At 43.7% G+C, this 25,278-nt stretch overlaps 1 protein-coding gene across 1 annotated transcript in view; it reads right to left on the minus strand.

Moving 5' to 3' along the window:
• Positions 1-25,278, minus strand: part of METTL25 (methyltransferase like 25) — a 310,650-nt gene that overhangs the window by 22,681 nt on the left and 262,691 nt on the right. The window contains exon 13 of the mRNA XM_044277228.1: positions 8,174-8,248. Within this exon, the coding sequence (XP_044133163.1) occupies positions 8,174-8,248 (75 nt within the window). The remainder of the gene's footprint in view (positions 1-8,173; positions 8,249-25,278) is intronic.

Here is a 25,278-nt window from a genome sequence, read left to right on the forward strand (position 1 = left end):
GCTGAAAACCAACATCACAATCATTGCAGACTGGGCCTGGAGAAGTGCCCCGCCACCTGAGAAGAGTCCTGGTTATTCATGAAGCGCTCCCTGCCCACCTGCTGATGATTGACAGGCTTCTACCTAGTTTTGTCCCTCTCTCTCTAGGAGAGAACTGCCAATCATCAGCAGATGGATGAGGAGAGCAGGAGATTATGGATAACCATGACTCTTCTCAGGTAGATCTGACTCTTTTCATGGCTCGGGCTGCAATGATTATGATGCTGGTTCTCAACAACCACTTACTTTTATCTCATGAGTGACACACCGCTGAAATCAGCATTTCTGTCACTATTTTATGCTGCCCTCAGTGAGGTTAGCATAAAGTTGATGACAGATTCCCTTTAGATTGTCACTAACTTTTCACTCAGCTTTCCTAAATCATTAGTACAAGTGACCACTATAAAATCTGTAACATGTTTTATTAGTGAGAAATGTCTAGTTCTCCTGTTATCTTCTGTGTGGAAGCCCTCTCCCATATTTTTTTTCACAAAAAATGTCCTTTGTCCATCCAGAATGGGACATCTCTGCAGAATGATCATATTATACATGTCAACACAAGTCTATGGAGTGGGAAGGGGAGAAGAGTGAGCAGGAGCTGAGGAGACCGGCATAGGCAAGTAGGACTGCACATAAACATAGAAAGCTTATAACTCATCACAAGTGCTTAATTCACAAATATTCAGGTCAGTAAAGCCTCATTCACACGTCAGTGTCTTGGTCAGTGCGATGTCCCTGAAGAAGATTATTTGCATATGTTCTGGTCCTGTACAGAGTTCAAACATTATTGGGGGGCGATTCATAAACACATTGAGGGAAAACTGAAGGTGCGGATCCCTTTCCCTGCTGAATGTTGGGTACTGGGTGAGTTGGCCAAGGTGAGTTGCCAACAACATAAAAAAAATCTTTTATTTAAGATAATGTTTTTGGCACGACTTTTGATAGCATGTTCTTGGTTTTCACGAAACACTCTCACTATGAATACATGGTTAAATCTGATCAATACTACTAAGAGATATAAATATATCTTGTATAGGCAGAGAAATACAGAGAAAAAATGGATTGGAATTTGGTGGAGTGGTGGTGAAGGAAGACGCATGGCGGGTGGGGGGGTCTGGGGGAGTAAAGGAAAATAGGATGACAAATGTTAATAATGATATGTTTATATAATGTTTATTGTTGGATGACTAATAAAGTGTTTAAAAAAAAATATGTGTCTTGGTCAGTGATTTCCATCAGAACCTGTGAACCAACAAGGATTGGAGCCTCCACAGGCAAAAGGTATAATGGAAAGATCTACACCTGTTCTGTGTTTAGAGCAACACCTGGTTTTGGCAAATCACTGACGTGTGAATCTGACATAATTCTTTGTATTGTCCTGGGGCTGCTTCTGAGTGACTGTGAGACAGTGTGGAATGAGCTTTTCCTCTACTTTATGTGTGTGCAGTGAATGGCAGCTAGTCTCCAACTTCCATGCCCAAAATAGCTGCAAACCAGATATTTAGCAAGCATGGAGAAAAAAATACCAGATAAAAGTCCAATAGTGTCCAGAAACATTGTTATTCCTCGTGTACACACACAAAGTTTATTGAAAGATCAGTAACACTTTAGTCAAGTTCAGCTCAGGCTTTGGGAACAGCACTTAAACGGGTTTTCTGAGAAATATTTATTGATGATCAACCCTCACAGTAGGTTATCAATATCAGATCAGTGAGGGTCCAACACCCGGCACCCCTGCCAATCAGTTGGTTGAAGAGAAGGCAACGCGCAGTGCCAGCACAGCCTTCCCTTCATTGTTTATCTGCTCGCCTTCAACATCACAGCGGTGAGCAGGTGTAATTACATGAAGCCGTCCCATTCACTTCAATGGGACAGCTCGTTCCTATATACTTGTCGACGATGAGAAGGTAAACAATGAAGGAAAGGCTGCCCTGGCACGGCCTTCTCTTTAACCAGCTGATCTGATGATCTAGCCTGAGAATAGGTCATTAATAAAAACATTTCGGAAAACCCTTTTAACTGCTCTGCCGGAGCCCAGCTCGGGCAGAAGGGGAAAGGTGTGTGTGTGTGGGGGGGGGAAGGGGGGGGGGTTGCTTTAGCTGTTCACATTTCTGGATTTGCAATTAGAGACATGGACCTAGTCTTGTTTGAAAGCTGGTATTCCAGGCTTTCATACAATGACAGCATTTGCACAACATCTGCAGGAGATATCACTGTTAGAAATCAAATAAGGAATAAGCGTTGTAGAACCTGCTTTTACTTGTACTTTCAGCTGCATTTACTGCAACATGAATTCTAACAGCGATATCTTCCTATGTAGTGAAGATAATGCTGTGAGTCTAGTATTGCTTGAAAGCTGGGAATGTCAGCTTTCAAACAATACATATCCCTAGCTGCTACCTATCCAGATAAAGCATCCACCTTACTGGTCCTTAAGGATAAAATTAATTATGTCACTAAGGGATTAAAAATGCAATTGTGTCCCCTGAGTTGTGCGCCAACAAGATTTACTTCAGACACAAATCATCAATAAAAAAGTGATATTTTTGGGAGGGTTTTTCCAATTTTAACCCTTTCGATACATGTATGGCGCTGGAGCAATAGGCAAACATCACCTGTGGATCTCCGCTGTTTTAAAGAGCAGAGACCCGTGGCTAATTACCGCGACTGGCAATAATTCTGATCACTGCAATTAAAGCCATTAGATGCAGTGATCAAGTGAGATCACTGCATCTAAAGGGTGAAAACCCCAGAAGCTAGCTGAAGAGGCTGAGGGTATGAAAGCTGCAAAATAAGGAATGAGCAATTGTCAATAATAAATGGATTTTAAAAATCCATGATTGTTCAAAAAAATTAATTGATTTTGTACACTCAAATATGAGCTTCAAAACCATTACAAAAAGTAAAAAAAATTTTTTTTTAAATATATGAAAAAATTAATACAAATAAAAGTCTAAATCACCCCCCTTTCCGTATAATAAAAAAATAAATACATAAATAACAAAAAATAAAAACATCATGGGTATCATTGCAACTGAAAACGTCCGTACTATTAAAATATAAAATATTTTTCCAATACGGCAAATGGCATAATGGAAGAAAGGGTCAAATCGTACTGACCCAGAGCAAACAGAACTACGTGGGAACAAAACCCATAAAACGGTGGACCTATTTGGAATTTTGTTACTGCTTTCCACTACATTGTACACCATAATTAACTGTAGGATTAGAAAGTACAACTTATCCTGAAAAAAATAAGCCCTTTATACAGCTATGTGAACGGAAATATACACTGAACAAAAATATAAAAGCAACACTTTCGGTTTTGCTCCCATTTTGCATGAGCTGAACTCAAAGATCTGAAACATTTGCTACATACACAAAAGACCCATTACTCTCTAATATTGTTCACAAATCTGTCTAAATCTGTATTAGTGAGCACTTCTCCTTTGCCGAGATAACCCATATCAAGGTGCTGATTAGACAGCATGAATATTGCAAAGGTGTGCCTTAGACTGCCCACAATAAAAGACCACTCTGAAATGTGCACAGTTTTGCATTACTGGGGGGGGGGGGGGGGGGGAATGTTGGTCCACTCCTCTTCAATAGCTGTGCGAAGTTGCAGAATATTGGCAGGAACTGGAACATGCTGTCGTATACGCCGGTCCAGAGCATCCCAAACATGCTTAATGGGTGATATGTCTGGTGACTATGCTGGCCATGCAAGAACTGGAATGTTTTCAGCTTCCAGGAATTGTGTACAGATCCTTGCAATATGGGGCCGTTCATTATCATGCTACAACATGAGGTAATGGTCGTGGATGAATGGTACAACAATGGGCCTCAGGATCTCTGTGCATTCAAAATGCCATCAGTAAAATTTACCTGTGTTCGTTGTCCATAACATATGCCTGCCCATACCATAACTCCACTGCCAACATGGGCCACTCGATCCACAACGTTGACATCAGCAGACTGCTCACTCACGCGACGCTACACAAGCTGTCTGCCATCTGCCCAGAACAGTGAAAACCGGGGCTCATCTGTGAACAGAACGCCTCTCCAACGTGCCAGACGCCATACAATGTGAGCATTTGCCTACTCAAGTCGGTTATGATGACGAACTGCAGTCAGGTCCAGACCCCGACGATGACGACGAACATGCAGATGAGCTTCCCTGAGACGGTTTGACAGTGTGTGCCGAAATTCTTTGGTTATGCAAACCGATTGTTGCTGCTGTCTGGGTGGCTGGTCTCAGACGATCATGGAGTTGAACATGCTGGATGTGGAGGTCCTCGGCTGGTGTAGTTACACGTGGTCTCTGGTTGTGAGGCCGGTTGTATGTACTGCCAAATTATCTGAAATACCTCTGGAGAGGGCTTATGGTAGAGAAATGAACATTTATTGCACAGGCAACAGCTCTGGTAGACATTCCTGCAGTCAGCATGCCAATTGCACGCTCCCTCAAACGTTGCAACATGTGTGGCATTATGCTGTGTGATCAAACTGCAGATTTTAGAGTGGCCTTTTATTGTGGGCAGTATAAGGCACACCTGTGCAATATTCATGCTGTCTGATCAGCGCCTTGATATGTCACACCTGTGAGGTGGGATGGATTATCTTGGCAAAGGAGAAGTGCTCATTAACACAGATTTAGACAGATTTGTGAACAATATTTTAAAGTAATAGGTCTTTTGTGTATGTAGAAAATGTTTCCGATCTATAAGTTTAGATAATGCAAAATGGGAGCAAAACCGAAAGTGTTGCGTTTATATTTTTGTTCAGTGTAAAAAAGTTATGGCTGAAGGAAGATGGGGAACAAAAAGGAAAATGCAAAAACAAAAAAACCAGGACGTAAAACCAGCCATAACTTAGTAAATGAAAAGTTTGAATGATAGTTAAAGCTTGATCATTTTGTTTGTTGTACATACAAAAATACAAAAAATGTTCTGTTTTGTTACAAAAATGACAACAAGAGGTGCAACTGCACTGCTCAGCAGCTCCGAATTAGGTAATAAGGAAACGGGTTCTTAATTACTGAGAGAACATGCTGACAAATGACAGATGGCCAGTTTCTGAGAAACTAATTTAAAAGTGACAATCACTATAAATGGTCCATGGTCCTAAAGATTAGAAAATATTGTGCAAAACATGGACTATGTAGCAGCTCTACCTGCAAGGGTGTCTCCACGGTAAAAGTGCATGACGTCATCTACTTTCACGTCTGGGTCATCATTGCAGGTAGTGCTGCTACATAGTCCCTGTTGTGCACAATATTTTCAGTAGATTCTCCGGTCCAGGCCCTTGGATATCGGTGAGGATAGTGTGCTGCAATCAAGGGATCCCTGTATTTGAATACTACTGGTTGTTGTGCCCAGAGTGCAACTACTTCAGGTTAGCAGCACTGTTTTAAGTAGCTACGTCTTGTAATGTAATTTTGGATTGACAGGACCAGGCTCCTGCATATTCTCCTCACCTGACCCTAACAGTTAAGAAGGAAGCAGGAGATGCAAGGGTGCACATAGATTAAAAGTATGTTTTCTCCAAAAGGATGTAACAGATCGCTAAGTAAAAGTTATCAATAGAGCAACATTTAGGCTGGGTTAACACGGGCGAGATTTCCGCAATGCATGAGGTGAACGCATTGCACCCGCACTGAATCCGGACCCATTCACTTCTATGGGGCTGTGCACATGAGCGGTAATTTTCACGCATAACTTGTGCTTTGCGTGAAAATCGCAGCATGCTCTATATTGTGCGTTTATCGTGCAACGCAGGCCCAATAGAAGTGAATGGGGCTGCGTGAAAATCGCAAGCATCCGCAAGCAAGTGAAGATGCGGTGCGATTTTCACGCATGGTTGGTTGCTAAGATGACAGTCTATTCACTGTATTATTTTCCCTTATAACATGGTTATAAGGGAAAATAATAGCATTCTTTAATACAGAATGCTTAGTGGAAGGTCAATTGAGGGTTAGAAAATAAAAAATAAATTAACTCACCTCCTCCTCTTGATCGCGTAGTTGCCGATCTCTTCTTACTTCTTTACTCATGAGCTGCCGGCTAAAGGACCTGTGGTGACGTCACATCACATGGTCCAATCACATGGTCCATCACCGTAGTGATGGACCATGTTATTGGACCATGTGATGAGCTCAGTGATGTCACCACAGGTCCTTTGACAGGTCCTGAAGAAAGAACAGGAGACCGGCAGCTACGCGATCAATTGGAGGAGGTGTGTTATTTATTTATTTTTCATTTTTTAACCCACAATTGACCTTCTACTAAGCATTCTGTATTAAAGAATGCTATTATTTTCCCTTATAACCATGTTATAAGGGAAAATAATGACATCTACACAACCTTGAACCAAAACCTGAACTTCAGTGAAAAAGTTCGGGTCTGGGTGCCACATTCCGTTTTTTATCACGCGCGTGCAAAACGCATTGCACCCGGGATGCATCCTGAGACAAAACGTGACGCCCGTGTGAACCCAGCATGGAATCCCAACAAAGCCTGATTAGGTAATGCTCTTCAAAACTGTTGTGATAGAATAAATACTTATGCAGTGAATTGAGACAAATAATATTGTATAACCTTTTAGAAATATTTGTTCATGTTAATACTTCCAGTTTCCATAAAGACTTTTGTGTTTTATACAGGTTTCAATATGAATGTTAATAGACTTGTTAGCGTTAATCACAACCTCTTTCAATGTTAAAAACACACACTTTCAATTATCAGAGATATTATCTGAGGGAAAATGCACTGGAAAATATAATTTAGCCTTGTATTCTCTACAGAGTGTTATATTTGAAGCTTTCTGGTAACAATTGATAGAAACAATTCAATCCGATGCTTTGTTGTTCAAAGGTTTCCTGGTGAGGGCCCCATTCTGGGATACAGATGAAAAAGCTGCTCTTTGGCAGGTTACAGATTGCACACGTTCAAGGAGATTGTGCATTGCAGTTAAAAGCTGTATAAAATACCCTCCAGTGTTTTGTTTTTTTAAGTAACAAATCCAGAAATCCATCGCTAGATATTATGGCATCAGTTGACATTATATAGATAACTTTATGGCTACAAGAATAAAACTTTATAAGGTAAATCCGTAATGGTATTTATTATACAGAAAAAAAGATAATGGTTATCGCCAATAATAGTTGTGGAGCCCCAATTATGGGACACCCCTTTGCTCGGTTTTCCTTACTTTGAGGGATATCTGGCTTTCACTGTGTTGAAGACCCATAATTGGGCCTCCACAATTATTTTGTATATTACTGTTTCCCAGGAAGCTTTGCACTTTGGATTGCTGTGTCGAGACTCTTAAACGAGGCTCCACAGTGTTTTGTGTAGCTGCTCTCCCTAAGATCAGCCATTGTTTAGTTTGATCACCAATAATAGAACAGATGTTAAAGGAATTGTCGAACCATTCACAAGTGATGGGCTATCCTCCAGATAGACCATGATTATCTATTTGGCAGGGGAACAGCACCCCACTCCTTTTCCAATTAGCTGCTTTGCAGTAGTCACCGCTGTAACTAAACAGCTCCATCTGTTTTGCAGTGGACAGAGCTGGTTACTGCAGCGCTGTTCCCACTGAAGTGAACAAGAGTAGCGCTGCAGTAACCAGCTCCACCCAATGCAAAATAGAAAGACCTGTGCAGCGCAGACATCTGGTTTAGTGGCTACTGCAGAACAGCTGATTGAGGCGGGTGCGCAGTGTTGGACCCCCGTCAATCACATAGTGATGATCTATCCTGAGGATAAGCCATCGCTTGTAAATAGTTGGACAACCCCTTTAATGTAAAAGTGTAAAATGTGGGAGTATTAAATGCCTACTCAAAGAGGATATTACTAAAATGAACGGAGCAGCAAGTTCAGCAAGCGCAGCAAGTGCACTGCTGCTCAATTCACCTCGGAGTTCCAGAGACAGCAGAGTACAACACTCTGTTTCCAGAACTAGTCTGCATGCCCAACGTGCCGCTCTGTTCCATTTTTGGGGGGCTCTGATGGGTACATGATCGCTGCAGCTCCTACCGATGTGGTTAGGGAATAAGTTGTAACAAACAGCATACCCCTTTAAGAGCATGTTTAGATCCAACAAAAAGCAGTGTAATACATATTAAAGTTACCCTGTTGAACGCTTCCAACTCATTTCGTCTCAGGTCATACTTTTGATAGTATCCCATTATTTCTTTATCTGAAAGCTGAAAGGAGACAACATATACACAGTGTTATAAGTTTGTCACAGCTGTACAATAAAGAGCATGTCAGAATAATATAGCATTATTAATATTCAATATCTTTGAACCTGAAGATGTAAACAATACATCCAAGCTACTGTATATCCGGGATATAATGAATTATTGACATGGTTTTCCCCTGTGCTTAATAAATTAGGCTATATGTAGATATATATGTACTTCACCAGTATCCACTAGGTCCCCCTTACCTGCTGCACACAATTTTCTCTATATAGGATTATTTTATTGTGCGTGTTGTAACGTTTCCATTGTTTTATTGATATAAAGCAAGAACATTCTTCAAATATTTGTTTTCCACTTTACATGACTTAGGGTACTTTCACACTTGAGGCAAAGGATTCCGGCAGGCAGTTCGGGCGACGGAACAGCCTGCCGGATCCGGACAGAAACTGATGGCATTTGTCAGATGGATCCGGCTGACAAATGCATTGCAATACCGGATCAGTCTCTCCGGTGTAATCCGGAAAAAACGGATCCGGTATTAATTTTGTTTTTGCATTTTTAAAAAGTATGTGCATGCGCAGACCGAAAATCTGGATCCGTTTTGCCGGAACACTTAATGCCGGACCCGGCACTAATACACTTCAATGTAAATGAATGCCGGCATTCCAGCAAGTGTTCAGTATTTTTGGCCAGAGATAAAACAGCAGCATGCTGCCAGATTTTCTTCGTCCAAAAAACGTTAAAAGGGACTGAACTTAACCCCTTAAGGACCGAGGACGTACCGGTACGCCCTATTTCCCGAGTCCTTAAGGACCGAGGACGTACCGGTACGTCCTGACTTAAAATCTGAATTCCGGCGCCGCGGGGGTTAATCGAAACGGGATTTCGGCTGAAATCATTCAGCCGGCATCCCGTAACAACGCAGAGGGGGGTCATTGGACCCCCCGTATCGGCGATCGCAGAAAACCGCAGGTCAATTCAGACCTGCGGTTTTCTGCGTTTCCGGTCCATTCGGGTGTCCTGTGACCCGATGAACCGGAAAAAGACTGCGATCGGTGGCGTAATTTTACACCACCAATCGCAGTCCGAGGATTTGCAGAGGCGGAGCTGGCCCTGGTGCTGAACGCCGCTGTCCAGGGTGCTGATTGGTGCAGGGGAGAGAGGCGCGAGATTCAAACTTCCTGCGCTCCTCTCTCCCCTCCTCTTCCTGTCCAGCACCCTGACCGTGCAGCATCGTCCAGCACCAGCTCCTGTCCCCCCTAAATCGGCATCCATCACCCTCCTGCACCCATCGCCACCCAGGTAGGTTAGGGTCAGTGAGGGAGAGGCACCTTTAGGCAGGGATAGAAGGGAAAAGTTAGAAAAAAAAAAAAAAAAAAAAGCACATTTATTCCAAACTTTTTTTTTCAACTTTCAGACCCCAGACCCCCCCACTTGCCCCCCCCCGCATCCCCCCCACCACCAGCCCCCCCACCACCACCAGCCCCCCCCCCCCTTCCACCCACCAACCCCCTCCCCCCACCACCAGACCCTTCCCCCACCACCACTTTTTTTTTTTCTGCGTGCGCTGACTGGCCGGCACTTTTTAGCGTCCGTCCACTGTTAGCGCATCGCCCGCCCCACCACCCCACCGACCGCTGATCAGCGTTGAACCGCTGATCAGCAAGTTTGAACTTTTTTTTTTTTTTTTTTTTCTAACACTTGCCCATTTTTTTTGCCTGGACTTTTTAGTACGTGAACACCCGTGCCCCCACACACACGCACATAGAATAAAGGTTTACACGCACGCACATACACACGCACACACACACACCCATGGCCCGCCGGGTGTTCTCGGCCGAGGAGGCATATGCCCAGATTGCCTCCGACTCTGAGAGCCCCAGTGAGGATGAGGATGACCCCACGTTCCTTTTGTCATCCGCATCCTCCTCATCATCATCGGATGACGATGAGCCACCAAGGCAGCGGAGACGCCGCCAGGCGGAGCCAGGGGCCACACATGCTAGGGATCCTGTGGCCCACCCTAGTACGAGCCGCCCTGGGGTTCGTACTGGTTTCCCGGCCCACCAAATAAGTTCACCGGAGCCCCCTGCCGTTGAACTTAGCTGGTGTCCCCCAGTGGACTTTGAGCCTGAGATTCCGGATTTCGCTGGCAATCCTGGAATCCAGATTCCCACAGTGGGGTTTACTGAAATAGACTTTTTTAGTTTTTTTTTCAGTAACCCACTGGTGAATTTGATGGTGGAGCAGACGAATCTGTACGCCCAACAGTTCGTCGCTCAAAACCCAGGCTCAGTTTTGGCTAGACCCGGTGGCTGGACGCCGGTCAGTGCAGCCGAGATGAGGACATTTTGGGGCCTCGTGCTGCATATGGGTCTAGTCCAAAAACCCAGTGTCAGGCAATACTGGAGTGGGGACGTCCTGTACCAGACCCCACTGTACAGTATGGTCATGACACGTCACCGGTTTGAGGCCATCCGGAAATGTCTGCATTATTCCGATAATGCAGCATGTCCACCCCGAGGTGATCCTGCCTATGACCGGCTGTACAAGATACGGCCGGTCATCGATCACTTTGGGGCCACATTTCAGCAGGCCTACGTACCTGGAAGGGAGGTCGCGGTTGACGAGTCTCTCGTTGCGTTCAAGGGGAGACTCAGTTTCCGCCAATACATTCCCACAAAGCGGGCGAGGTATGGCGTGAAGCTATACAAAATTTGTGAGAGTACCTCAGGGTACACTTACAAATTTCGTGTGTACGAGGGGCGAGATTCCCGGATTCAACCACCAGAATGTCCCCCCACTCTGGGTGTTACTGGGAAACTCGTGTGGGACCTTATGTACCCACTGCTGGATAAGGGTTACCACTTGTACGTGGACAACTTTTATACCAGCATTCCCTTGTTCAGGTCCCTTGCCGCCAGATCCACGTTCGCTTGTGGGACCGTGCGGAAAAATCAACGCGGCCTCCCTGCCTACCCCCTCCAGGTACCTATCCCCAGGGGTGAGACCCGTGCACTTACCAGTGGAAACCTGTTGCTGGTCAGGTATAAGGACAAGAGGGATGTCCTTATGCTGTCCACAATCCACGGTAACAGCACCACCCCAGTCCCTGTGCGAGGTACCGCGGCAACGGTCCTCAAGCCCGATTGTATCGTCGACTACAATCGGTATATGGGAGGAGTTGATCTCTCTGATCAAGTCCTCACGCCATATAACACCATGCGCAAAACCCGGGCATGGTACAAAAAAGTTGCGGTCTACATGGTGCAGGTTGCCATGTACAACTCTTTTGTACTATCCCGAAGCGCTGGCAGCACAGGGACATTCCTCCAATTCTATGAGGCAGTCCTCAAAGACCTGATCTTTTCGGACCGGGAAAGAGCAGGCCGGAGTACCTCGGGAACTGGAGGCGCCCGGATCGTCCCTGGCCAACACTTTCCAGGTGTGGTCCCCCATACTGGAAAGAAGGGACGAACCCAAAAAAAGTGCAGAGTGTGTCACAAGAGGGGGATACGGAAGGACACCACAACTCAATGTGACACGTGCCCTGATCATCCGGGCCTCTGCATTATCGATTGCTTCAGGGAGTATCACACTTCCATGGAGTACTAAATTTTTATAATCCCCAACAGTTCACTAGAGAACATAAAACACTATGGCTCTCAGACTTTGGAGACACGAAAACAATTTTTCTTTCCCCAAAAAATATTAGTTTTAGTGCAGGCATCCTCAAACTGCGGCCCTCCAGATGTTGTAAAACTATAACTCCCAGCATGCCCAGACAACCTACAGCCATCATCAGGGCATGGTGGGAATTGTAGTTTTACAACATCTGGAGGGCCGCAGTTTTAGGATGCCTGCTTAGTGTCTCCAAAGTCTGAGAGCCATACATATTGGGCATCGTCGCGTGCGTAAAAGTCGTCGCTATAAAAATAACTTTTTACCAAACGCCTCGGATGAACGGTGTTAAAAATATAAAATAAAAACGGTGCCAAAACACCTATTTTTGGGCAAAATTTAAATTTAAATCCATTTTGCCGGTAATAAAGCAAGGGTTAACAGCCAAACAAAACTAAACATTTATTGCCCCAATTCTGTAGTTTGCAGAAACACCCCATATGTGGTCGTAAATGGCTATATAGCCGCACGGCAGGGCATAGAACGAAGGGAACTCCATACGGTTTCTGGAAGGCAGATTTTGATGGACAGTTTTTTTTTTTTACACCATGTCCCATTAGAAGCCCCCCCTGATGTAGCCTAGACTAGAAACTCCAAAAAAGTGACCCCATCTAAGAAACTACACCCCTCAAGGTATTCAAAAATTACTTTACAAACTATGTTAACCCTTTAGGTGTTCCACAAAACTAAATAGCGAATGTAGAAACAATTTTAGAATTAAATTTTTTGTTACATTGCCTCAAAAAAGAGTAATATAGAGCAACCAAAAATCTAATTTACCCCAAAAATTGTCCCAAAACAACAACCACCTTATCCCGTAGTTTCCTAGATGGGGTCACTTTTATGGAGTTTCTACTCTAGGGGTGCATCAGGGGGCTTGAAAGGGTACATGGTGTAAATAAACCAGTCCAGCAAAATCTGCCTTCCAAAAACCGTATGGCGTTCCCCTTCTTCTATGTCCTGCCGTTTAGCCAAACAGTAGTTTACGACCACATATGGGGTGTTTCTGCAAACTACAGAATCAGGGCAACCCATTTTGAGTTTTGTTTGGCAGTTAACCCTTGTTTTACTCCTGGAAAAAACTGATTATATTGGAAAATTTTCCAAAAAATAGAAATTTCTAAATTGTTTCTCCATCTGCCATTAACTCTTGTGGAACACCTAAAGGGTTAACAAAGTTTGTAAACCCAGTTTTGAATACCTTGAGGGGTGTACTTTCTTAGATGGAGTCACTTTTTTGAAATTTCTATTCTAGGGGTGCAACAGGGGGCTTCAAATGGGACATGGTATAAACAAAACCAGTCCTGCAAAATCTGCCTTCCAAAACCCATATGGTGTTCCCCTCCTTCTATGTGCTACCGTTCGGCCAAACAGTAGTTTACGACCACATATGGGGTGTTTCTGTAAACTACAGAATCAGGGCAACCCATTTTGAGTGTTGTTTGGCAGTTAACCCTTGTTTTACTCCTGGAAAAAATTGATTATATTGGAAAATTTTCCAAAAAATAGAAATTTCAAAATTGTTTCTCCATCTGCCATTAACTCTTGTGGAACACCTAAAGGGTTAACAAAGTTTGTAAACCCAGTTTTGAATACCTTGAGGGGTGTACTTTCTTAGATGGAGTCACTTTTTTGAAATTTCTATTCTAGGGGTGCAACAGGGGGCTTCAAATGGGACATGGTATAAACAAAACCAGTCCTGCAAAATCTGCCTTCCAAAACCCATATGGTGTTCCCCTCCTTCTATGTGCTACCGTTCGGCCAAACAGTAGTTTACGACCACATATGGGGTGTTTCTGCAAACTACAGAATCAGGGCAACCCATTTTGAGTGTTGTTTGGCAGTTAACCCTTGTTTTACTCCTGGAAAAAATTGATTATATTGGAAAATTTTCCAAAAAATAGAAATTTCAAAATTGTTTCTCCATCTGCCATCAACTCTTGTGGAAGACCTAAAGGGTTAATAAAGTTTGAAAAAACAGTTTTGAATACCTTGAGGGGTGTAGTTTCTAGAATGGGGTCATTTTTGGGAGGTTTCTATTATCTAAGCCTCACAATATGACTGCAAACCTGAACTGGTCCATAAAAAGTGGGATTTTGAAGATTTCTCAAAAATTTCAAAATTTGCTTCTAAACTTCTAAGCCTTGTAACATCCCCAAAAATAAAATATCATTCCCAAAATGCTACAAACATGAAGTAGACATATGGGGAATGTAAAGTCATCACAATTTTTGGGGGTATTACTATGTATTACAGAAGTAGAGAAACTGAAACTTTGAAATTTGCTAATTTTTCAAAATTTTTGGTAAAAAATGTATTTTTTTATGCAAAAAAATTAACTTTTTTGACCCAATTTTAGCAGTGTCATGAAGTACAATATGTGACGAAAAAACAATCTCAGAACGGCCTGGGTAAGTCGAAGCGTTTTAAAGTTATGAGCACTTAAAGTGACACTGGTCAGGTTTGCAAAAAATGGCCTGGTCCTGAAGGTGAAAATGAGCCTGGTCCTTAAGGGGTTAAGCATCCTGAACGGATTGCTCTCCATTTAGAATGCATTAGGATAAAACTGATCAGTTTTTTCCGGTATTGAGTAGGGATCGACCGATTATCGGATTTACCGATATTATCGGCCGATATTGAGGATTTTGAACGCTATCGGTATCGGCATCTATTTTGCCGATATTCCGATAGCGTATGGGGAACACAGATCGCGCTGCTGTCCGTGTTCCCCTTAGCAGCACAGGGGAGAAGGAAGCAGTGTCTCCTCCCCCTGTGCTGCTGCTGCCGCTGCCGCCAATGAGAGGAGGGAGGAGAAGAGAAGGGGCTGTGGCCACTGCGCCACCAATGAAGCTTAATCTCTCATTTATTCATATACAGGAGGCGGGAGCTGGCTGCAGAATCACATAGCCGGCTCCCGACCTCTATGAGCAATTGCTGCGATCTGCGGTAGTTAACCCCTCAGGTGCCGCGGATTGCAACTATTGCTCATAGAGGTCGGGAGCCGGCTATGTGATTCTGCAGCCAGCTCCCGCCTCCTGTATATGAATAAATGAGAGATTAAGCTTCATTGGTGGCGCAGTGCGCCCCCCCTAGCCAAGTATTAGACATTGGTGGTGCAGTTCCGCCCCCCCCCCCCAACCCCAGTATTAGACATTGGTGGTGCAGTGCGCCCCCCCTCCCCCCGCCAGTATTAAGCATTGGTGGCACAGTGCGCCCCCAAGCCCCTCCAGTATTAAGCATTGGTGGCGCAGTGCGCCCCCCACCCCAGTATTAAAAACATTGGTGGCGCAGTGCGCCCCTCCACAGGATCCCCTCTCCCCTGCTCCTCCGATCGGAGCCCCAGCAGTGTAATGCTGGGGCTCCAATCGGTTACCATGGCAGCCAGGACGCTATTGAAGCCCTGGCTGTCATAGTAAGCTCCATGCTGCTCTGTGCACAAAGCACAGAGCAGCAGGGACAGTGTGAGCTCCTATTCACCCTGATAGATCTCTATCAGGGTGAATAGGACAAGGGTTCTAGTCCCTAAGGGGGCTAAAAGTTAGTTAAAAAAAAAAAAAAAAAAAAAAAAAGTTACAAAAAAATAAATAAAACACCAAAATATTAAGTATAAATGAAAAAGAAAGATTTACAAAAAAAAAAACTACACATTAACAATAAACATTAATTTTCAGCAGATTTGTGTAGGAATTTTAATTTTTTTTTCTAAAAAGTTCACAAATGATCGGTATCGGCCCTAAAAAATCAATATCGGTCGATCCCTAGTATTGAGCTCCTGTGATGGAACTCAATACCGAAAAGCAAAAACGCTAGTGTGAAAGTGCCCTAAGGGTGGGTTCATACTAGCGTTAGGGATTCCGTTATGGTTTTCCGTTACAACATGATTATAACAGAAAATAACGAAATGCCCAGACAGAATGCAAAACGGAAGCCTTTAGAAGGCATTCCGTTTGCTTTCCGTCCCAATAGAAGTCTATGGGAAAGCATAACGGATCTGTTTGGGTCCCGTTATGCAAGACGGAAAACAAAGTCCTGTCGACAAGACTTTGTTTTCCGTATTGCATAACGGGGCCCAGACAGATCTGTTTTGATTCCCATAGACTTCTATTAGGACGGAAAGCAAACGGAATGCCTTTTAAAGGCTTCCGTTTTGCATTCCGTCATAATACAAGTCTATAGGCAGAAGAACGGATCCGACCTTCCGTCTTATGGATTCCGTTATAACCATGTTAGAACGGAAAGCCATAACGGAATTCCTAACGCTAGTGTGACCACCCTAACAATGTGGATGTCAGTCATGCCTTTTCTGAAGCTCTGAGCAAAACTAAATCTATGGCAACGCAGTATGCCATGCTATTGAATTGCAACGTCCATTCAGAGATCGCAGCTGCACGCTAACCGTGCAGCTGCCGAGTGGGGGCCCCGCTGTCAGTGAGCAGGGCATCCCAGGGAGAAGGCAGGGACAGTTCCTGGGTGTCCCTGCCTTCTAGATCGCTGTATACACAGCGAGCGCTATGCCGCTTCCTGTCCTGGCGCGGTGGTCATGTGATCGCCGGGGCCCGGTGAGTGCAGGAGCTGTCGGTAATTAGCCCTGCACTGAGTCTGTACAGCGCAGTATTATGCTGTACAGCCTCTCTGGGGGGTGTATTTCCACTGTAACTGGGGCTACTATGTCAGCCCCAGTTACAGGAGAAATCAATAGTAAAAAAAAAAAATAGTTAAATGTCCCCCAGAGGTCTTGTATGGCCTTATGGGGAACACAAAGTGTAATATGAAAAAAAAAAAAAAGTTGCACATTTTAAAAAAAGAATTCCCCCCAAATCCATTATTTAAAAAATGCTAAAAAATAGAAGAAAAAAATAAAATTTATATATTTGGTATCACTGCATCAGCAACGTCCAGCTCTATAATAATATGATATGATCTACCCCATCAGGTGAATGCCGTAAAAAAATAAAAAAAAATAAACATTGCGCCAAAATAGATTTTTTTGTGAGCTCATCTACCAAAAAACATAATGTTAATCAATCAAAAAGTCATATGTAGCCCAAAATGGTACCAATAAAAACATCAACTCATCCCGCAAAAAATGAGCGGGGGGAATATTCTCCTGTTATCTTTTGTGAAAAAGAAAGTTTTGGCCTAAAGCACCATTTTCTTGTTAATTTTTTTTATTTTTTTTTATTTTTACACCCAAGTATTAAAAATTCTATGAAACAGCTGTTGAGTGAAGTGCTCGCTACACCCCTTAAAAATTCCTTGGGTGGTGTAGTTTACAAAATGTGGTCACTTTTTGGGGGTTTTTACTGTGTGAGTACCTCAGGGCATTTTCAAATGTAACATGGTGCCTAAAGACCATTGCAGGAAAATCTGCCCTCCAAAAACCTTATGGCGCTCCTTGCCTTCTGTGTCGTTGTGTGCCCAAACAGTGGTATACGACCACATATGGGGTGTTTCTGCAAACTGCAGAATCAAGGTAATAAATATCGAGTTTTGTTTTGTTGTTAACCCTTCATGTGTTCCAGGAAAAAATGTATTAAAATGGAAAATCTGCAAGAAAGTGTTATTTTAGGCCTCTTTCACACGTGCGGATCCGCAATACACGGGTGCCGTTCCATGGGCATTCCGCATCACGGATGCGGACCCATTCACTTCAATGGATCCGCAAATCCGGAGATGCGGAACGGAACCCTACGAAAGCACTACGGAGTGCTTCTGTGGGGTTTCGTCCCGTACTTCCGTCCCGCAAAAAGATAGAACATGTCCTATCTTTTTGAGGAACAGCCGGATCGCGGACCCATTCACGGACTGTGCTTGTGCATTGCAGCCCGCATTTTGCATGACCACAGGGCACACACTCCTGTGTGAAAGAGGCCTTAAAATTTCACCTCTATTTTGCTTTAATTCCTGTAGAATACCTAAAGGGTTAACAACATTTCTAAAACCAGTTTTGAATATTTGAGGGGTGTCATTTCTAAAATGGGGTCATTTATGGGTTGGTTCTATTATGTAAGCCCCACAAAGTGACTTCAGAACTGAACTGGTCCTTAAAAAAGTTGACTTTGGAAAATTTCAAAAATTATTTCTAAAATTCTAAACCTTCTAGCGTCCTATAAAAATAAAATGACATTACTATAATGATGCCAACATAAAGTAGACATATGGGGAATGTTAATTAATAAATATTTTATGAGGCATCACTATCTGTCTTAAAAGCAGAGAGATTCAAATTTAGAAAACAGTGATTTTTTTCACATTTTCGTTAACCTTTGGAATTTTTTTTTTATAAATAAAGGTAAAACATATTGATTCAAATTACCATTACCATTAACAATGTGTCACGAGAAAACAATCACTGAATGGCTTGGATAAGTAAAAGCGTTCCAAAGTTATTACCACATAAAGTGACACATGTCAGATTTGAAAAATTAGGCCCGGTCTGGAAGTGGTTAAGATGTTTAAATGGTCACTAACTTTTCATACAACTTTAAATAATTCAATATTACAGGTAAATATAAGAAACTTCATAATACATCTTATCGGAAGAAATTGTTCCTTTTTCCTCTTTAGCTCTTTTTCTCCACTCTTCCTAAACTAACATTTTCAAGAAAGTTCACTATGGTAGTGTTTCTCAACTCCAGTCCTCAGGGCCTACCTCTCGGTCATGATTTGAGAGTATCCTACAGAATGAATACCTGTGGTAAGTCCTGATGCACTGACACTAATTATATTACCTGCTCAATACTAAGGAAATCCTGAAAACATGCCTGGCAGGTGGGCCCGGAGCACTGGAGTTAAAGGGGTTGGCTACTCTGCATGTATTTTCTACTACTGTGTGCGAGGCAAGAAAAAACTTTTCCTAATATATGTCTTTGTAGAAAAAACAGGCAGATCTACTTAATCTGATGACATGCCCCCTGAGCCCCGCTCTGCCGTGCAGCCAGTTCGTCCATGGCTGCACGCGACATGGAGGAGCTTTGTCCGTGCCTGCAGAGTAAATGCGCATGCGCTGCTTTTCCTCATCCTCGCAGCGCATGCCCAGTCTGCCACTGGCGCCCCAGCCTCACGTAACCCTAAACCCCCCATCCGGCACTTCTACTGTGTCCAGGGTCGGTGCCTGGAGCTGACACATTACCGGTAGGGATGTCCTGATACCGATACCATGGACATTTGCAGAGTACTTGTCCCCGATACCACTGCAGATACCTGCTGGCCGCTCGCGGCGGCACTCTCAGCAGTTCAGCGTGGGGTAAGGAATTCTGTGACTCGCATTCCCGGCACCCGACCTCTGAGAGGACGCTGTGACCCACGCAATTAACCCCTCAGGTGTGGCACCTGAGGGGTTAATTGCGTGGATCACAGCATCCTGTCAGAGGTTGGGTGCCAGTACTGTTCTTCAGTCTCTGCATTGGTGGCAGTGCGCCCCCCCCCCCCCCTCCCTCCCCAGTATTAATCATTGGTGGCAGTTGCCACAGGGTGCCCCTCCCCCCCATCATTGGTGTCAGTGGGCAGTTCTGATCGGAGTCCCAGCAGTGTAATGCTGGGGCTCCGATCGGTTACCATGGCGGCCAGGATGCTACTGACTGCTACATCAGCTCATTTAGTACACCCTTCTAAACTTTCCGGACGCTACTGAAGTTCTGGCTGCCATGGTATGTTAGTGAGCAGCATTATACTCGCGTGCGCCGTGGCAGCCGGGCGCTCCTTCTCATAGGTCTGTGTGGCGCATTGCTAATGCTATAAGCATTAGCAATGCGCCGCACAGACAGAAGGAGTGCCCGGCGGCCATTGCGCACGTGAGTATAATGCTGCTCACTAACATACCATGGCAGCCAGAACTTCAGTAGCGTCCGGAAAGTTTAGAAGGGTGTACTAAATGAGCTGATGAGCGGAGAAATAGCCATTTTCTTCCGATTATTACTAAGTTTTTTATATTCACCTTTACTATTGACCTTCATTCACTTTTAAAGGGAACCTGTCATGTGGATATTTGATTACAATCTGACTAATTATATACAATCATTAACTACCAAAAAGTACCTTAGATGTATTCACTTACTGGTGTGACAGATGGTTACCTCATAATATACATACAAAGATGCCACATGCTAATGAGCTGATTCGAGTCCAGCGTGAGGTCATCGAGTCCAGCGTATATTTAATTCAGAGCTATAGCCACTCCCCTGCCCACCTGCTGCTGAATCCTATGGAAACAAACTGTCATTCAGCAGCAGGTGGGCGGGGAGAGTCAGGAGCTCCTGAATATTCATGACTCATCATTATCAGCTGGAGCTTTTCAATACAAGATGTTGGCAGATTGACTGGGTCAATTAAAGAAAGTGACCCAGCATTTTGCTAAGAGAATCAGTCACTTATTTATGTTGCCCTTAGTTAGGACGCCATAAAACTGGTGACAGGTTCCCTTTAAGTTGTATGAAAGGTTATTGACCATTTAACTACTGTATGAATAAACATGGACATTCAATGGGATACCTGCAGCTTGCCTGCTCAGACAAAATGAATATCCTGTTCCATAAAAAGCATGTCATCAATGTGTGACCGATTACATACTATAGTTAAATTAATTATACATTAAAAATAGAAAACCTCTTCAAAAGGATTTTTTTTTCTAGACAGAAACCGAGCATTCATTGTATTTATTCAAAATCCTGGGTGGCTGCATCCCTACATGTCTTTGCAACAAGTTACAGGACCTGCCCCTGAAGAAGCAATATACTTAAAGGAGTAAATGTAATGGTAGAGAGCTCTGTCAGCCATTGCAGAGAAGAGGCTGGCTCAGGAAATGAACGAGCCAGACCCTTTCATCATATCGCCAACCTAGAAATGGGAGGAAGCTCCCTGATTGTGTCGGAGGGACAGCAGAAGTTACACTTCAAGGACTGCAATCAGGCCAACTGTTGAGTTTTGAGAACAAAAGTATTATTCTAGGATTTTAATGGTCTCAGGATAGGCCATTAATATCAGACTGGCAGGTGTCCGACAACTTGCACTCCCACCAAGTAACGTCAATGGAAGCAGCTCTGTGGGTCCCCACTTCATCCAAAGAACAGGGCACTGGTTGGTAAGCTGCGAGGAGGCCGAATTAGTAGGTGTCCAGAATGTCAGATCCCTGATGACCTGTTACTAATGACTATCCTGAGGATATGTAAAAAAAAAAATTACATTTTATTAATGTATATTATTGATAGAAGTGAAACAATGGTAAAGATTATGTCTCTGTCAATGGTTTTATTAATAACATCTTCAGCAAACTTTCTTGCAAGCTTCCCAACAGAATATAAGCACTTTGGATAATCATGATAGTTTCTTATTCTAACAGGAAGTACCAGGAAAAAAATAAAAAATACATACATCAAAAACACTTGAACTAGAGATATACGGGGAGATTTAATGTAGCTGGCCAGCTAGGACCTTATATGTGTATAGAGATAGACCTTCCAATAGCCTTAATACAGTTCCTATGTTTATGCATTAAAGACAAAAGCAGAGTTATTTACTGTGACATCATGATTTGGATGTCATATAACTGTTATATTTTGTGTTAACAGAAGCAGAAAAAGATAATATGCCTTTAAGATTCATTATGTAATGTAAGGTAAGCTCAGTGACACAGCAGAAACAACAGAAAGCATAGTGTTAATCTGTTGTTGCTGAGCAGAATAGACCAATCAAAGCCAGTCTCACACACAGCAAGAGTTTTCACCAATCACAGCCAGCCTGTGGGGAATTCCCCTAGCAGGAGCTGCTGGAATCATTACTCACCAAAGAGAGGAGCTGAACAGACACACAGTTCCAGTCAGAGTCAGTTTTATGGGAACAAGAGGCCAAATAGGTATTTAAAACAGTTATATAATGTTCCTACTGTTAGTATAGTGATTACAACTGTATACTGAACCAGTTATATGTGTGTTTACTCACAGTTCCACCAAATTGCAAGCTACAAATTGCAAGCATACAAACGGCGAACTGTTCATACCAGATCATAAACAATTGCATACTGCAAACCAAGCTGAGCAAGAAGATTAGTTAGACCTCAGATATACCTCTCAGAAATCATAAAGTGCTTAAATAACTTAAAGTAAGAGTACAGATACTCAAGAGAGAAATATATTAACCATTTTATGTTGAAGGACAAGATTGAACAGTTGAACCACCATCTTAATCATACCACCATTTTGTGATACCTTTTCAACACGCGTTTTGTATAGTGATGAGCGGCAGGGGCAATATTCGAATTCGCGATATTTCGCGAATATTTGGGCGAATATTCGCAATATATTCGAAAATTCGCTAATTTGCGATCTCCGGGCATTATTTTCTTGATTGCGAACATTTGCATAAAATTTGCATACAAATTTTCGCATAAAAATTCGCATGAACTGGTATTTTCAAAAAAATCTAATATTCGCAATTCTGAATATATTTTGCGATATTCTAAATATTTGCGAATTCTCAAAGTGGCGATATTCGCAATTAAAATTCGCAATTCGAATATTCGTGATCAACACTAGTTTTGTACATGGACTATCTGAGGCGGATGCGGCAATGTTTTATATGAAGAAAAGTTGAAGTTAATAAAGAAGTTATTTCAAGCATTTGGTGTGCTCTTTAAACCTACTGTTTCCATAGAACGGCTCTAGAGGAATTATAGAGTGATATACAGTCTGGTTAGACTAAAAAGTCAGAGATATGGTGTAAAGTAGAACTGGCCTAGTTGCCCATAGCAACCAATCACATTTCACTCTTCATTTTTCACAGCTCTTTTGCAAAAGGAAAAGTGGAATCTGATTGGTTGCTATGGGCAACTAAACCAGTTCTACTTTACACCAGTTTGATAAATCTTCTTCATAGTCCCTGGCTGCAGATTAAGAGGATGCCCCAGGTTCAATCAGTTAAAAAAGTAAGAAAGCATTACCCACAGATTCCATGCCTTATGAAGAGACTTCTGTATGAAATCTATGTTTAAGCAGGTTTTGGAGTTCTGTACCAGAAAGACGATAATTTGGACCACTATATACAGAGGTCACACTACATTTTTTCCAGAAGAGTTAAAATACTCCTCTTGCCATTTTTTAGGAGAATTTTTTAGCCGAGGAGGAGTACGAAAGCTGCAGTAATTCAGATACAGTGGATATATAAAGTCTACACACCCCTGTTAAAATGTCAGGTTTCTGTGATGTAAAAAAATGAGACAAAGATAAATCATTTCAGAACTTTTTCCACCTTTAATGTGACCGATAAACTGCACAACTGAAATCTTTTAGGTAGTCAGCATACAGTTCACATCACATTTTTGTCACACATTTAACGGACACGAAAAAATGTGTACGTTAACGGATGCCTCAGACAGATGCCATACAGTAAAATAGTTCCATTGTAAAAAATAAAAATAAAAAGATACTTTTTTGCTGGACTTTGCAGGATGTAAAAACGTGGTACACTATACTTTCTGATCCTGCAAAGCGATGACGGATGCCACAGTATGCATCTGTCTGAGGTATCCGTTAACGTATACTTTTTTTTTGTGTCCGTTAGGCCTCATGCACACGACCGTTGTGTGCATCCGTGGCCGTTGTGCCGTTTTCCGTTTTTTTTCGCGGACCCATTGACTTTCAATGGGTACCGTGGAAAAATCGGAAAATGCACCGTTTTGCAGCCGAGGCAGTGATCCGTGTATCCTGTCCGTCAAAAAAATATGACCTGTCCTATTTTTTTGACGGACAACGGTTCACGGACCCATTCAAGTCAATGGGTCCGTGAAAGAACACGGATGCACACAAGATTGGCATCCGTGTCCGTGATCCGTGGCCGTAGGTTGCTTTCATACAGACGGATCCGAAGATCCGTCTGCATAAAAGCTTTTTCTGATCTAAGTTTTCACTTCGTGAAAACTCATTTCCGACAGTATATTCTAACACAGAAGCGTTCCCATGGTGATGGGGACGCTTCTAGTTAGAATACACTGCAAACTTTGTACAAGACTGCCCCCTGCTGCCTGGCAGCACCCGATCTCTTACAGGGGGATATGATAGCACAATTAACCCCTTCAGGTGCGGCACCTAAAGGGGTTAATTGTACTATCATATTCCCCTGTAAGAGATCAGGGCTGCCAGGCAGCAGGGGGCAGACCCCCCCCTCCCCAGTTTGAATATCGTTGGTGGCACAGTGTGCGCCCACCATCGCCCCCCCCTCCCTCCCTCTATTGTAATAAATCGTTGGTGGCACAGTGTGCCCCCACCATCGCCCCCCTCCCTCCCTCTATTGTATTAAATCGTTGGTGGCACAGTGTGCCAACCACCATCGCCCCCCCCCTCCCTCTATAGCAGTAACATTGGTGGCAGTGTGCGGTCTCCCATTCCCCCCCCCCCCATCATTGGTGGCAGCGGAGTTCCGATCGGAGTCCCAGTTTAATCGCTGGGGCTCCGATCGGTAACCATGGCAACCAGGAAGCTACTGCAGCCCTGGTTGCCATGGTTACTTAGCAATAGTACAACAGTAGAAGATTCATACTTACCTGCTTGCTGCTGCGATGTCTGTGACCGGCCGGGAGCTCCTCCTACTGGTAAGTGACAGTTCTTTAGCAATGCGCCGCACAGACCTTTCACTTACCAGTAGGTGGAGCTCCCGGCCGGTCACAGACATCGCAGCAGCAAGCAGGTAAGTATGAATCTTCTACAATTGTACTATTGCTAAGTAACCATGGCAACCAGGGCTGCAGTAGCGTCCTGGTTGCCATGGTTACCGATCGGAGCCCCAGCGATTAAACTGGGACTCCGATCGGGGGGGGGGGGGGGGAATGGGAGACCGCACACTGCCACCAATGTTACTGCTATAGAGGGAGGGGGGGGGGGGCGATGGTGGTTGGCACACTGTGCCACCAACAATTTAATACAATAGAGGGAGGGGGGGGGGCGATGGTGGGCGCACACTGTGCCACCAACGATTTATTACAATAGGGGGGGGGGCGATGGTGGGCGCACACTGTGCCACCAACGATTTATTACAATAGAGGGAGGGAGGGGGGGCGATGGTGGGCGCACACTGTGCCACCAACGATATTCAAACTGGGGAGGGGGGGCTGCCCCCTGCTGCCTGGCAGCCCTGATCTCTTACAGGGGAATATGATAGTACAATTAACCCCTTTAGGTGCCGCACCTGAAGGGGTTAATTGTGCTATCATATCCCCCTGTAAGAGATCGGGTGCTGCCAGGCAGCAGGGGGCAGTCTTGTACAAAGTTTGTAGTGTATTCTAACCTGAAGCGTCCCCATCACCATGGGAACGCCTCTGTGTTAGAATATACTGTCGGATCTGAGTTTCACGAAGTAGCTCA

The sequence above is a fragment of the Bufo gargarizans genome, chromosome 2 (genome assembly GCF_014858855.1).
Source record: "Bufo gargarizans isolate SCDJY-AF-19 chromosome 2, ASM1485885v1, whole genome shotgun sequence".
In the NCBI taxonomy this organism is placed as follows: domain Eukaryota; kingdom Metazoa; phylum Chordata; class Amphibia; order Anura; family Bufonidae; genus Bufo; species Bufo gargarizans.